The sequence below is a fragment of the Triturus cristatus genome, chromosome 5_1, assembly GCF_964204655.1.
Source record: "Triturus cristatus chromosome 5_1, aTriCri1.1, whole genome shotgun sequence".
Taxonomy (NCBI): domain Eukaryota; kingdom Metazoa; phylum Chordata; class Amphibia; order Caudata; family Salamandridae; genus Triturus; species Triturus cristatus.
Window position 1 is genome coordinate 79,453,758 of NC_140587.1, and position 16,561 is coordinate 79,470,318.

The 16,561-nt window shown below is 47.1% G+C and overlaps 1 protein-coding gene across 6 annotated transcripts in view; it reads right to left on the reverse strand.

The window, feature by feature from the left end:
• The window catches only part of LOC146830241 (uncharacterized), a 649,260-nt gene extending 635,920 nt beyond the window's left edge, over positions 1 to 13,340 (reverse strand). The window contains exon 1 of one of the 6 annotated variants that reach the window (XM_085604449.1): positions 13,195 to 13,340. Coding sequence is in view for 1 of the 6 variants with exons in the window: in XM_085604444.1 (XP_085460570.1) it covers positions 12,471 to 12,511 (41 nt within the window). In the remaining 5 variants the exon portion in view is untranslated. The other 5 variants (XM_085604447.1, XM_085604446.1, XM_085604445.1 and 2 more) reach the window with 5 other exon arrangements.
• Between the last annotated feature and the right edge of the window lie 3,221 nt (positions 13,341 to 16,561).

Consider the following 16,561-nt stretch of genomic DNA (forward strand, 5'->3'; position numbering starts at 1 on the left):
GGCATCAACACAGGCACCCGTTGCACCATGGTAAGAGGGTGTCTGTAATGCAAGGAGAGTTGTTTTTGTGCCGCAAGGAGCACCTTCCTCCACAAAAGCAATCTCTCAAGGCATTGTCCTCTTTCTATGTGAGCTGCAGAATGCAACGCACATACAAAGAGGAAATAACAAGGAGAAAAAAGATGTTCCCCCTCGTTATGCCATCTTTGGGAGACGTAGTGATTTCATGCAATCCCAGGATCACAAAGCTTTGTAAATCTGGGACTGTATGAAATTCATGGGCGGATGCATGGGAACGCCCATGGAACACCTCTCAGAACAAAATGTACCACAATGGACGCAAGCCACTGCATTACACTACATTTCTTTCACAAATCCATGCAAGACAGCTCAAATCGCTACGATTGGTACCATCTACTAGCATTTTGCATCAGGGATGCACCCCAAAAGTGGTGCAACCATGACGCAAAATGTTAGTAAATATAACCTCTAGTGTCTTAGCACTTCTGTTAAAGTGTTGAGAGCTGCCAGCAGTGATTTTTTGTAAAACAATCAGGGCCTCATTTACGTGGATTTGGCATAGTGCAGCGCCAGAAGTCGTCTTGCTGCACTGTCCTGCGCCATTGTGAAAGGGCAGGAATGCACAGTATTTAGAAAATCCGATGCATTCCTGTCACTTGCCCCTGCGCTGGCGCACAATGGACTGCCTACTGCCAACGCAGGCACCCTTTCAGCATGGTGCAAGGGTGTATACGTTGCATGCAGGATTGTTTATGTGCAGGAAGGGGCACCTTCCTGCACAAAAACAATACAGAGAGGCATTTCTCTCTTTCTATGTGTGCTGCAGAGTTCAGCACACATGGAAAGAGGAAACAACCAGGAGAAATTAAAACATTACTCCTCGTTACATCTGCTCTGAGGAGGCGTAAGGACTTGGCACTTTCCCATGTTTACATGATGTTGTCAATCTGAGGCAGCGTCATACCCCCATGGGTGTTGCGAGGGAATTCTCTTTAAACCAGAGTAAGGCGGCGCAGTGACTTGCACTGCTTACTCCATGTCTATGAGGCCATTAAAAGCTATGCCAAGTGGCTTTGTGTGGTGTAGGAAAGTAGGATCTGCTTCTTATGGTTAACGCCAATTTTTGCTGATGTCTCAATGTTTTGGACTAGTCTGGCTGGGATCCTGCTAATCAGGACCCCAGCCTATCTGCTTTCTCCTTAAAACTGTTATTAAATGTACTAGGTACACTCCAGATTGGCTACTGGGGTACCCTGGTCAGTCCCTAGTATATGGTATACGTGTACAAAGGGCATAGGTACCACAGAGGCCTCCCATGGGCTGCAGCATGTATTATGCCACCCATGAAAGGCCATGCAAAATGGAACTACAAGTCTGCCATTGCAGCCTGTGTAAGCTGGTGCTTGCACCACTTACGAAAGATATAGGATTACTGTATCACTACATTTAAAATCTTTAAGTCACCCCTATAGCAGGCCTTGACAATCCTGAAGGCAGGGTGCTGGGTTTTACGTGAGAGGGTGCCCTTGCATGAGGAGAGCATCCCTGCAGCCTTCGGGAGACCATTCTCCCGGGTTGTCGGTGCCGCCGCCAGACATATAGGTAGAGGTGCATTATGTGCTCGCGTAAAATGCTATCTTAACCCCTTCAGTGCCCATGACGAGCTGGAATCGTCATGGGCTGCGGTGGCGCTGTGCCCATGACGAGTCCAGCTCGTCATGAACTCCGCCCGCTAATACAAAGCGCGGCACTGGGCGGGGAAAGGGGCGGGCATGCAAGGGGCTAAAAACGGCTGCAACAAAACATGTTGTGTTTGGTATCAAACACCTTGGAATCATACCTCCACACTGCTAACCGGTGTGGGAGGTATGATTCCACCCTTTTGAAGTAAGCTTTGTGGGGTCCCTAGTCTTCCCTCTACCAGTCTTCTCAACCCGGGCAGCACAAAATGGTTGCTGTCAACCACAAACACATTTCTGGCCTCCTGCTGCTGAGCCAAGCTCGAGCAGGGGAAGGCAGAACAATAGGCATCCTGTCACAGGGAGGTGTGCCACATCCCACACAGGGTTTAGTGTATTGAGGCTGGGTGGGTGCACTTCCAAAGAACCTGAAAGTCTGCACGAGTGGCACATTTGGTGTCCCTGTGCATAGTCCAGCTCAAACCAGTTCTGGGAGCCATTGGCTCCTGCTCTGGTGCACAACTGGACAAAGGACATGGGAGTAACCTCCCCACTGTCCAAACCCTCCCCTGGGAGAGTCCCCTGAATCTGTCCAACCCTCTCCTGTGGGTGCTTAAGGGCTTACTGGCTGTAGGACCCTAGATTCGATGTGGACAAGCTTCTGAACAAGAAACCACTTACTTTCGACTGTCTGGGCACTCTGGACTTTGCTCAACTTCGAATAGGCCCGACTTTGTCTCCCTCTCCATCCAAAGCATTGTCTGTGCCCATGCACAATACAGGCCCAGTGCAGGACCGGTGGGGCATCAAGGACAACTGAAGTTATCTCCCTTGGGTTGAAGGAGTCACTCCCCTGCATTTGCAGGCACCGTAATGCAACTGACCAGTCTGCTGATCCTGAACTCCTGCGGACTGCAAAGGCTCCAGCAATACAGGTTCCTATGTTCCTTGAGGTTGAGCTGCTCTCTCACCAAGTTTGATGCCAGTATCCCTTGTGTGGACTGCATAACCCAAACCCATGTGCACTGCATACTTTTGCAAGTGCATATGCTTGTTGGCGCTAACTAACTTAGTGCATTGGGCTATCGATAGCCCCAATCTCGGTGCACATTTTGTACAAGGGACTTTGGCCTCCTTGTACTCGGTTCCCTGCAAGTTGTTAATTTGTGAAACTGCTAGAGGTTCCCTTGCAACTACTGTGCCTTCGGCTTGAGGGTCCACTTGAGGGACAACACTGCTTTTCTTGGGTTCCCCTGGTTGCTCTTGGCCTGCCCTGACTCCCCTTGCTGTGGTGAGTCCCCTGGTCCTTGCTGGGCCAGACAGTGACCTTCTTTGACCTTTTTTGTGGGTTGCCGCTGCCAAGGCTTGTTGATGCTCCCACAGGATGCTGACCCCTTAGCACTCGACATCCTTCGTGGGACAGTTCGTATCTGGCTCCTGGTTGTCCTCAATGTCTCCAGGTCCCTGCAGCTTTAGAGTAAAGTTCTCCGTCTTCACACCTGGAGCACCCGACATCGGTGGGCATTCGTCTACCGAGCCCCTGGTCACTCCTGAGTGACTCAGACTCTGTCTCCTTTGATTTTGGGGTCCTTCCATCAATAATCCACCTGTGGGTTCAATCGGAAATATTTCTTCTTTCCAGCAGGGGCATTTCTTTGAAGGCTCCCATTTACAACGACGGCGGTTTCCGACACCACTTCAACCCTGGGATAGGTAACTCTAGTACTATAGTATCCACGGGTGGGGTGGCTTGCAAACCTTCTAGGTTCCAAAGGATTTCTTCATAATCCACTGGGAAGGGTCCTTAAACTTTAAAACCACAACTCTCCCACTGAATTGTACGCAGCACGCGGTTGTGTTCTCACACTGCACCCGTACTTCGTGGGGTCCCGACTTACTCACCTTGGGTGGTTGCTTGGGGTCCCAGCGATTCCACAACCTCTAGACTCTGTCTTGACTCGAGTTGTGGTTCTTATACCATTATTTTAGTATATGGTTTGGTTTCCCCCTGGAGCTCACTGTGTATTAGTGCTACTTACATTTGTTTCTGTGCTACAGTATTGTGTGCTTTGTGCAGTACTACCCCCACCCTGCCCCTCCCCCGCCCCCCCGCCCCGCAGCAGTCCCTCGGCGAGTCGCCACTGGCTTTGTGTTTATATGTGTGCAGCAGTTACTGTGAGGTATTTAAGGTGTGGTATAATAATAAATACATATTTTTATAACTACTGTGTGGTTCTCCTTTCATTTAACCAATACAATAAAGTTGCTTTATGGTAAAACAAGCTGCTTAACATTCCTTCAAGACTAAGCCTGAAGGCTGCTCTCCACAGCTACCACTTGGATAGCTTTCTAAGGTTATCTTTGACCTCTTAAATTACCATAAGTGTTGTTTGGACTGGTGTAAGGTGCCCGTTTTAATTAGTGGACATCATATACTCTGACAACTTCTCATATTGGTGTGCAGCGGTTAGGATTCAAGCCTGCATTGTTTTACCAGATAAATCTTTGTATTGATTAACTGAAAACCACTAAGTACTAGGTACATATAATACTAACTTGGATAAGTAAGTTCTATTGAACTTGGGGTTGGGTAAGTCAAGGGTTTAGCACACCCTTTCTCCAACCTAAGAGAGTTTAGTTTCTCACTAGGTTAGGTAGGTGCAACACCACACCACACTTTGTATGTCTTCTAAAGGAGATGTCAGTGGCTCTCTGCCCTCTAGATACAGTGAGCTTTCATTCCAGGAACTGAAAGCCCTGTGTGCCTCTAGGAAGCTGAACACAGGGAGAAATGCCAACACTCAATGTCTGATAGAGATGTTACTTCTTGATGACCTTAGGAAGTCCCCTGGGTCAGATGAATGGGAGAGAGTGGGTGGGGAACGGAATGAGGACAGGACAGAAGGTGAAACCTTTTCTGACCTAGTCTCAAACCCTGGCCAGTAGGTACCTGAAGGTTCCCATCTGGACAATTCAGATCTTCAAGAGGGTCAAGGAGATGGTTCTGGGGAACCTCTCTTCACCCCTCCTGGAAGAGTTTAGAGTTTACCAAGGAGATCTAGATCTCCCTCTGCAAAAAGTAATCACTCAGGACAGTGTGTAGGGACCTCTGTATTTAGCAAGAGGGACCACTCTTATGACAGGGCATACCAATTACTTAAGCTTGAGAAAGCTAGGCTTAGGCTTGGGCAAGAGCAATTGGCCCTGGATAAAGAGTCCCTAAAAGTCCAGAGAGCTAGAAAAAAGTTGGGACTAGATTCCAATGGTGGCAGCAACAGTGTCCATAGAGTTATGGAACATTACTTTGATAATAGGAACCTGAGCAAGATTGTCTCTCCCTATCATTTTGGGGATGACATCCATAAATGGAAACCTGCTTTAGAGAGGGCATGTCAAGTACAGAGGGTCCCTCAAGAGTAGCGGGCAGCTATCTTGTGGCCCTCCTTTGCTCACAAAGGCAGAGATAAGCTCATCACTGTTAGAGAAGAGGATGCTGACAATAACTCAGTTTTGAAGAGTGCTCTCACTGATGGGCTTGGCTTAACCACTGAACAGTACAGGATTAAGTGCAGAGACACCCAGAAGACACAGAATCAGGACTGGGTAGACTTTGTGGACAGTACTATTAAGGCTCTAGAAGACTGGTTGCTTGCCAGCAAAGCACATGATTTTGTAGGATTGTATACTTTGATTATGAGGGAGCAGATCCTTAATAATTGTCAAAATCAGTTATTGCATCAGTACCTGGTTGACTCAGGTTTAACTTATCCCCAAGAATTGGGAAAGAAGGCAGATAAGTGGGTCAGAACCAGGGTGAAGCAGAAAACCTAGACTAATTGTGTTGACCAGAAGAAACAGGATTCTAAAACTCCAGATAAGGGTGGGGACAAGGGTAAAGATCAGAAGTCTTCACCTGGGCCCCAAAAACCTGCATCTGGGGGGAGTCACAGTCTAACAAAGGAACAGGCAAAAAGAAACCTTGGTGTTACTTTTGTACGGTAAAGGCCCATTGGACAAAAGATGCTGATTGTTCAAAAGCCAAGGAAAATCCTCCTACCACCACTGCCCCTCAGGGAACTGCGCCCCCTAGCACAAGTACAGGTGGTAGTACAGGGAACAAGGGATTAGTGGGGTTAACCTTGGGCTCTGAGGTGGGTTCTGGCTTAGTCAGTACTCCAGCTCAGGCTGTGCCTGTCTGTGATGGTGGCATGGTTATGACCACCTTATTTGTCAGCTCCAGTAACTTGGGCAAATACAGGCAGCAGTCTTTGATTAATGGTAAATAGGATGTGGCATACATGGGCACAGGTGCAAGTGTCACTATGGTGACAAAAGATCTTGTGGGCCCTGACCAAATCATACTTGGAGAAATGTACCAAGTGACCAATGCAAGCAATGTCGGCACTGATTATTCCTTTGCAGTTGTTAATTTCAGCTGGGGAGGGGTAACTGGCCCTAGGAAAGTTCTGGTTAGCTCAGACCTTCCAGGGGAGTGTTTGTTGGGCAATGATTTAGTGACTTCAGCCTGGGCTGAAGTGGAGTTCAGGACACATGCAGAAATGTTGGGCATCTCTGCAGATGTGTTTGCTGTGACCAGGTCACAGGCCAAACTGACATCTACTGAACAGGCCCTGGATTCTGAAAAAATGGACCAGCTGCCTTCCAAGAGAAGGAGCAGGAGAGGTAAGGCTGGGTCTTTCCCCCAGGCCCAGAGAGAGGATCAGTCTCTTGAGTGAGATGATCTCAGTCCCTGTGAAGGGACTGTCTCAGATGAACTGGAACCTGATCAGGTTGAGTTCTTGGGGACAGGGGGCCCTTCCAGGGCGGATCTGAGCCAGGAGCAGCAAACCTCCCCTTCTCTTGAACCCTGCTTGGAATGTCAGGAGATCCCACAGGATCTACTGGGATGAGGGACTACTGTACTCAGAGGGTAGAGACCCCAAGCCTGGTGCCACCAGGATGTTGGTCATACCTCTGAAGTTTAGGGGCTTCCTACTCACCTTGGCATATGACATTCCCTTAGCAGGACACCTAGGCCATGGTAGGACTTTGGACAGGCTTGTCCCTCACTTTCACTGGCCTCACATGTCTGAGGACACCAAGGAGTTTTGTCACTATTGTACCACCTGCCAAGCCAGTGGTAAGGCAGGTGGTACTACAAAGGCCCCCTGATACCACTACCTGTGTTGGGGGTACCCTCTGAGAGGGCTGGGATTAACATAATTGGTCCCATGAACCCTCCTACTGCATCTGGGCACAGCTACGTATTTGTGGTGGTGGACCATGCTACTAGGCATCCAGAAGAAATACCCCTTAGGACAACCACTGCCCCTGTGGTGGCTATGGCCCTTCTGGGATTTTTTTCCAGAGTGAGTTTCCCTAAGGAGGTCTTAACTGACAGAGGTACCAACTTCATGTAAAGGTATATTACTGCTATGTGGAAGGAGTGTGGAGTGAACTACAAATTCACCACACCCTATCACTCACAATGCAATGGGTTAGTTGAAAGATTCAATATAACCCTCAAGGGTACGATCATGGGCCTCCCAGAAAAGCTTAGGCAAAAATTAGATGTCCTCTTGCCCTGCCTTCTCTTTGCCTACAGAGAGGTCCCACAGAAGGGGGTTGGCTACAGCTCTTTTGAACTTCTGTTTGGGCATCCAGTTAGGGGTCCCTTGTGTTAAGCAAAGAAGGGATGGGAGTTACCTCTCCACCCACCTGAACAAGACATTGTGGACTATGTACTTGGTCACCGCTCCAGGATGGCTGAGTTTATGAAGAAGTCCAGCACAAACCTTGAGGCAAGTAAAGAATTGCAAAAAGCTTGGCATGACCAAAAGGTTGTACTGACTGTGTATCAGCTAGGACAGAAAGTATGAGTGTTGGAGCCTGTGTCCCCAGCAGCCCTCTAAGACAAGTGGAGTGGACCCCATACTATTCTTGAGCAAAAGGGAGAGGTCACCTACTTAGTGGACCTTGGAACTCCCAGGAGCCCCCATAGGGTACTCCATGTAAACAGGCTCAAACCCTATGTGGACAGGGCAGACGTGGGCTTGCTCATGGCTACTGATGAGGGACAGGAGGAAGAGGGTGACCCACTCCCTGACCTCCTCTCACAGAACCCTGACGATGGCTCAGTTGATGGAGTAGCCTTGGCAGGCAGCCTCACTGAGCAGCAGATTGATTGTAGGAAGGTCCTCAATCAATACAGACATATGTTTTCTCTGACTCCTAGTCAAACCACCTGGTGTACCCATGAAGTGGACACAGGTAAAAACCAACCTGTTAAAAATAAGATTTACAGGCAGCCTGGCCATGTCAGAGATTGCAACACAGGACTGAGGTCCAAAAGATGCTGGAATTGGGAGTGATTGAACCCTCAGATAGCCCTTGGGCTAGTCCAGTGGTCCTGGGTACCCAAACCTCATACCCAGGGTGGTATGAAAGAAATTACGCTTTGTGTGGATTACAGGGGGCTCAATGCAGTCACTAGGACCTATGCTCACCCTATTCCAATGGCAGATGAGCACACTGATTATTTGGCCTCAGCCAAGTTCTTGAGCACATTTGACCTCGCTGCTAGATCTTGTCAAATCAGATTAGCCCAAGATGCTAAACTCAAAACTGCATTTTCAACCCCTAGTGGGAATTATCAATTTATAGTGATGCTCTTTGGTTTGAAGAATGCATCTGCCACATTCCAAAGGCTGGTGAATACAGTCTTTACAGGTCTGAAAGCCAATAGTGCAGCGTATCTTTATGATATTGCTGTTTTTGCTCCACCTGGGAGGATCACCTGGTCCACCTGAAGAATGCTTTGGAGGCTCTGCAGAAAGCAGGTCTCACTATCAAGGCCACTAAGGGCCAGGTAGGGCAGAGTCAGGTTGTGTACCTGGGCCACCTTGTGGGTGGAGGCTAGGTTCTACCATTGCAGAGCAAAATCCAGACCATCATATACTTGGTTGTTCCCACTACCCAGACTCAGGTCAGAGAAATCTAGGGCCTGACTGGGTATTACAGAAGATTTGTAAAAGGATAGAGGTCTATATTGACTCCCTTGAATGATCTTACTTCAAAAAGAATGCCCAAGAAAGTTCAGTGGACAGTTAGCTGTGAGAAGGCATTTGATGATCACAAGCCGGCCATATGCACTGCTCCCATTCTGCAGAGTCCTGACTACTCCAAGCAATTTATTGTCCAAACAGATGCATGTGGGGCTGTGCTATCACAATTGAATGATGATGGTCAGGATCAGCCACTAGCTTTTATTAGCAGAAGGCTGACCCCCAGAGAGAAATGTTGGTCAGCCATTGAGAGAGAAGCCTTTGCTGTGGTTTGGGCTCTGAAGAAGCTGAGGTCATACCTGTTTGGCACTCACTTCATTGTTCAGACAGGGATCACTGACAGAATCTCGAGGAGAAGAATATCGAACTGCCAAAATATTGAGTGAAAAATATCTAGTGACAGAATATCGACTTCCTATCTACAAACAGGTAAGTACAAAAATATCGAATCCTAAATATCATTGTCAATAATATAGCTTGCTAAAATATCGACTTTTTAAAATGTCTTAAAAGTGATATAAAATTAAATAAACATAATTAAGTAAAACATACTTAAAACTAATTAAAAAAAAAAAATGAATAATAAATGTAATGTGAAAACAAAATAAACATGCATTTTTATTTTTTATTCTACATATTCATTTAATAATATTAAAAAATAATTAATATTTTTAATTATAAAATATTAAAAACAATTTAAAATATAATTACAGATATATAAAAAAATATATTAATATATAAAGAAATTATATTTAATAAGTTAAAACATTAAAATATATATTTTTCAAAAAAAGAATATTTTACACTAAATTAAATATAACAATACTGAAGACGTTGCATAGCGTAAAGGATAAAATTACTATTTCCGAGTGGTACAGTAGGGAAAGTATTGGATAGTGGGTGGATAAAAATTGATATTCCCACTCCAGCAAGTGGAACAGTAGAGAAAGTGTTGGATAGCGGGTGGGTAAAAATTACTATTCCCACTTCAGTGATGCAACAGTAGGGAAAGTGTTGGAAAGCGGGTTGGAATAATGTACTATTCCCTCTCCACCAAGTGTAACAGTAGGGAAAGTGTTGGATAGGGGGAGGGTAAAAATTACTATTGCCATTCCAGTGAGTGTAACAGTAGGGAAAGTGTTGGATAGCGGGAGGGTAAAAATTACTATTTCCACTTCAGTGAGTGCAACAGTAGGGAAAGTGTTGGATAGCGGCAGGGTAAAAATTACTTCTCCCACTCCAGTGAGTGCAACAGTAGGGAAAGTATGGGTTGCTGCTGCAAAGGCTTTTTGGTGCTCCTGCTGGACGCCGACCCTTCAGAAATTGACATCCTTTGTGGGACAGCTTACATCCGGCCCCTGGTTGTCCTCGACATCTCCTGGTCCCTGCAGTTGTAGCGTCAAGGTCTCCATCTTCACAACCGATGCACCCGACATCGGTGGGCATTCATCTACAGAGCCCCTGGTCACTCCTGAGTGACCCAGACTCTGTACCCTCTGCTTTCCGGTTCCTTCCATCAAGAATCCACCTGTGGGTTCCACCGGACACATTTCTTCTTTCCAGCAGTGGCATTTCTTTGAAGGGTCCCATTGAGAACGACAGCGGTTTCCGGCGCCACTTTGACCCTATGCACCTGGCTTCCCTGGCATAGGTAACACTGGTACTTCTGTATCCACTGGTGGAGTGGCTCTCCAACCTTCCAGGTTCCAAAGTGTTTCTTCGTAATCCACTGGGAAGGGTCCTTAAACTTTAAAACTGCAACTGCGACTATCTCATTGAATTGTACGTAGCACGCGTTTGTATTATGACACTGCTTGGGGTCCCAGCGATTCTACAACCTCTAGAATCTGTCTTGACTCGAGTTGTGGTTCTTATACCACTATTTTAGGGGGAACAGCCATTACAACGCGGTTATTACCACGCTGTGCAGTTACATCGCATGCGTTACAACGCATGCGATGTTACAACGCTATGCCATTAGAACGCAAGTCTGTACATCGACTTGCGCTAGATGGCATGCTAACATTACAAATAGTGTAGTTTACTATCCCAACACCTTCCCTACTGTTAAGTGGACTGGAGTTGGAATAGTAAATTACACTTTTTTAATGTCAGCACGCCATCTAGCGCAAGTCGATGTAAAGACTTGCGTTCTAATGGCATAGCGTTGTAACATCGCATGCGTTGTAACGCATGCGATGTAACTGCACGCATGGTAAAAACCCGCGTTGTAATATCATACATTCCTATTTTAGTATATGGTTTGGTCTCTCCCTGGAGCCCACTGTGTATTAGTGCTACTTACATTTGTTTCTGTGTGTGCTTTGTGCGGTACGACCCCACCCTGCCCCTCTCCCGCCCTGCCCCACTGCTTTGTGTTTATCTGCGTGCGGCAGATAATGTGAGGTAATTAAGATTTGTTATAATAAGTACATATTTTTATAACTACTGTGTGGTTCTCCTTTCATTTAACCAATACTATAAGGTTGCATTCTGGTAAAACAAGCTCCTTAACATTCCTTGAACACTAAGCCTGAAGGCTGCTCTCCACAGCTACCACTTGGATAGCTTTCTAAGGTTATCTTTGACCTCTTAAATCACCATAAGGGTTGTTTGGACTGGTGCAAGGTGCCCAATTTAATTAGTGGACATCATATACCAGGCCAACTTCTCACATGTGGCCTCATAGATATGGTTGAGAGCTTTGCGCCATCGAGCTTCAGAAAAAGTGATGCTCATGCGCCGCAGGCCGCTCGTAAATAAGCCCCTAAGTGTTGGAGACCACAGATGTGCTAAGAAGTCGGTCGGGTGCTGAACACTGAGGGTGCCTCGTCTAGATTTCACCTCATGGCTCTTTCACCCACCACCAGACACCCTGCTTCTTTATCTCACTCTTCCATGTTCCTTCCATTCCTGCTTTCTGTGCCCGTGGACCACACCTGCAAACACTGGCTCAAGATAAGCTCAAGGCTGCCACTGATTATGCTGTTGTCTTTTAAAACGTGAACTCCACCCCAAATGGTAACAGCTGTAGAGAAAACTACAATACACAGAAAACAGACATAAGAATCAGATACGTGAGCATAAAATGCAAGGAGAGAAGTGTGGAAGGACGAAGATAGAGAGAACTAATGCGGGGGAAGGAGGAAGGGTGAAAAGAGAGAGCTGGTGGTGAACATGAAAGAAAGCGAATACCAACAATTAAGAACATGAATACGAGGAAAACTTGTATATAGCAAAGAATAACATAAGTAGCAAGACCCAGATCGATTAAGGCCGAAAAAACATGAAGCTTCAAGGAAGGAGTTGTGGGGGCATGATTAAGCCCTGGAGAGAAAGGACCTACTGGACTTGGGCCCCTGCAGCGTCTGGTGCACACCTGTGAAGTGATATCTCCCTGGCCTTGGACCCCTGCAGCATCCATCACACACTCATGACGCGATATCTCACTGGACTTGGGCCCCTGCAGCCTCTGGGTCCTGGGACACACCTGTGAAGTGATATCTCACTGGCCTTGGGACCCGGCAGCGTCTGGGACACACCTGTGGAAGTGATATCTCCCTGGCCTTGGATCCCTGCAGAATCCATCACACACTCATGACGCGATATCTCACTGGACTTGGGCCCCTGCAGCCTCTGGGTCCTGGGACACACCTGTGAAGTGATATCTCACTGGCTTTGGGACCCTGCAGCGTCTGGGACACACCTGTGAAGTGATATCTCACTGGCCTCGGGCCCCTGCAGCATCGGCACAAACTCAGGAAGTGATATCTCCCCGGCCTTGGGTCCCTGCAGCGTCTGGCACACACCTGTGAAGTGATATCTTACCGGCCTCGAGTCCCTGCAGCGTCTGGCACACACCTGCGAAGTGATATCTGCCCGGCCTTGGGTCCCTGCAGCGTCTGGCACACACCTGCGAAGTGATATCTGCCCGGCCTTGGGTCCCTGCAGCGTCTGGCACACACCTGCGAAGTGATATCTGCCCGGCCTTGGGTCCCTGCAGCGTCTGGCACACACCTGCGAAGTGATATCTGCCCGGCCTTGGGTCCCTGCAGCGTCTGGCACACACCTGCGAAGTGATATCTGCCCGCCCTCGGGTCCCTGCAGCGTCTGGCACACACCTGCGAAGTGATATCTACCCGGCCTCGGGCCCCTGCAGCGTCTGGTACACACGTGTGAAGTGATATCTGCCCGCCCTCGGGTCCCTGCAGCGTCTGGCACACACCTGCGAAGTGATATCTGCCCGTCCTTGGGTCCCTGCAGCGTCTGGCACACACCTGTGAAGTGATATCTGCCCGGCCTCGGGTCCCTGCAGCGTCTGGCACACACCTGCGAAGTGATATCTGCCCGTCCTTGGGTCCCTGCAGCGTCTGGCACACACCTGTGAAGTGATATCTCACTGGCCCTGGGCTGCAGCGTCTGGCACACACCTGCGAAGTGATATCTCCCCGGCGGCACTAGGGCTCACTCAACGAAGCTGATAAACATTCGAAACCGAAACTTTAAAGCCCTTCCTGGATCAGTATCTCCACGGTATCGTGTATCCCCTGCTCCTCGGGACTTTTCGGAAAAGAAACTCGGCCCGGGCAGGATCAGACAGAAGCAGCTGATCACTGCTCGGGCTGAGTTAGGGGATACACGATGCAACAGGATGCCAAACTCGGCTCAGGCGATAAATCACCTGAAACCTTTGCACGAAGAGAGACAAACGGAAATAAATAGAGCAAATGAATCGTAATGGAAATAGCAATTAAGTGAATAAACATTGTGAAAGCAAAGAAACTATTGCTGAAGGATATCGAATCGTAACGAAATAAAACGAGGGGAAGAGAATATAAACAACAGGGGGTTCAAATAAGGGAAAAATAATATCAAAACGAGCGAATGATTAAAGGGTAAAGGTAAAAAAAAAAAAGGCAATGAAAAAAGCAAAGTATTAAAATGGGGAAAGAAAGTGTTTTGATTTTCATATAATGAATATGTTACAATGTGTTAATGACAAACATATAACTTGCACAATAAGTTGAATAACAGAGCATGTTTAGTTTGACTCATATAACATACTTGGCATTTTACCAGCTGCACTATCTTTTTGTGTCCATGCTAATTAAACAAGCATTGGCAACGCAATCTGTCTCATACTTTTGTGAAAGTTAGAGCATATTGGCGATGTAAATGACAATGTTTTTTACTTATTGTCTAGGTCGAGCCTGGGCAGCACATGCACTACTCTGTGGCATGATGTATTGAAGCATGGAATAGAAGCCCCGTACACTCTCCTCCCATATTAGCCATTGGCTTGTGTCATTGTCCTTCGTAAATGCTGGCTTCTGATTCGTTAATAGGCTTGTAAGTTCCTCCTTAGTACCGCCTTGTCTTCACTTGTAACCTCCCATGAGGACTGGCCCTTTTACTTCATTTGTTACACGGTACGTCTTTTTTAGTCTGTAAGCACTATTTTCTTTATTGAGTTTCTTTTACTGCAGGCACAACATGCTTTATTGCAACATTCAGTGCGCCATGCGTGCTTTCACCTTCCGAGCAGCCAGGGATAACAGCGTCCGCTTCTTTGAATAGGTCTCACATTTACAAGAGTTTGAACTATTGGCATTGTACATGACAATGCCTTTTATTTATGTGTTAATTAGCAAAACAGATAAATAAAAGTCATTGTCATTTACAATGCCAATAGCTTAAACTCTGGCAAATGCGACACCTATTGCATTGCAAATGCTTGTCATACATGGCTCCTGGTGCACACTGGTGGCACACATTCTGATGTTCATTTCTCACATTGCTGGTTTTCGTACGCAGATACTGGTTCACGCTCGTGTCTCAGGCTACACAGCACACATTCTGGGACTAGTTCCCTTACTGCCTTTGTTTGTACACGGATCCTGGTGCATGCTGGTGGCTCACGGCATACATTCTGGTGCCAGCTTCTTACGTGGCAGGTTTTTGTACAGGAATTCTGGTTCACGCTCATGTCACTCACTGCACAACACACTCTAATGCTGCTTTTCCACATAGCAGGGCAGGTTTTCCTACACAAATCCTCGTGCGCGCTTGTGTCGCATGCTGCACAGCACACTCTAATGCTACTTTTCCACATGTCTGGTTTTTATGCACAGATTCTGGTGCACGCTCATGTCTCATGCTGCACAGTACACACTAATGTTGGTTTTCCACAGGGGTATTTTTCATGCACTTATCCTGGTGCACGCTCGTGTCCCACGTAGCACTGCACACATTTTGATGCTGGTTTTCACACACGGATCCTGGTGCATCCTTGTGTCTCACGCATCACAGCACATTCTAATGCTGGTTTCCTACATGGCTGGCTTTCGCGCACAGATCCTGGTGCACGCTCTTGTCTCACGTTGCACAGCACACACTAATGCTGGTTTTTCACAGGGCTGGTATTAATGCACGGGTCCTGCTGAACGCTCATGTCTCGTGCTGCACAGCAAACTCTAATGCTAGTTTCCCACATGGCTGTTTTTCGCACACGGATTCTGGTGCACTCTTATGCTGTAAAGCACACACTAATGATAGTTTTCATATATGGACCCTGATGCATGCTCGTGTCTCATGTGGCACAGCACACTCTAATGCTGGTTTTCCATAATACTGTTTTTAAGGCACAGGTCCTTGTGCACACTTGTGTCTCACGCTGCACAGCCCACTTTAATGCTGGTTTCCCACATGGCTGGTTTTCACTCACAGAACCTGGTGCACGCTTCTGCCTCATGTTGCACAGCACAATCTAATCTAAAGGTTTTCAAATGAGTTTCTCCTACTGCAAGCAGAACAGGCTTTCCTGCAACATTCAGCGCGCCATTCGTGCTTTCACTTTCCAAGCAGCCCAGGACAATGGCGGCAGCTTCTTTGCAAGGAAATAGGTCTCGTATTTACAAGAGTTTGAGCTATTAGCATTGTAAATGACAATGTTTTTTTTATTTATGTGTTAATTACAAAACAGAAAAATAAAAGGCATTGTCATTTACAATGCCGATAGCTTAAACTCTCGCAAATGCGAGACCTATTGCATTGCTAATGCTTGTTTTTGTTTGCAGTGGAGTGATCAGTTAGAAAACAAGAGTTAAAGCTATTGGCGTCGTAAATGTAAATATTTATGCAGTGGCGTAACGAAACTTGAGGGGGCCCCCCTGCAAAGCACAGCGGCCCGGCCCACCATTTACCACCGTCCACCAATTAGTTATCACTAATCTGCATCTCACATGGGAGTCACGGAGGGCCACAAGAAGGGTCCGCGGGGCTTTTTATGGGGTCGTTCTGGCTGCACAAATGAGCTGTGCCCCCCACCCGACAGAATGTGCATGGCATGTGAAATGTCACCCTCTTACAAACAGAGATGTTAAAAAAATAAAAATAAATCTCGCTCCTTAAACACAGAGTGTCTTGTGTGTGAGTGCACGTCAAAATAAGTGCACAGAGGTTTGTTTACACGATCCTCGGCAGACGTGATCATAATGAGTGATTACGGGTGTCTGGCCATGCAGGTTATACGGCGAACATACAGGATCCTTATCAGTTAATTCGGACACTAATCATTGCTTCTCATGTTCAAACCGCTCTATCTGCGCTCTTAATCCCAGCGCGAATATTACAGAGTAATCGCGTTATCTTGGGATTGTTTCACTCAGTGCGCACCACACGTATTGTTTTACAAGGTTATCCAGCATGCACGCTCCCATGGTGCATATGTAGGACCCCTGAAGGGTTGTGTTGGGTTGGGGCTCTACACAGTGTAAGAGGGCAGCTGCAGGTGCCGAT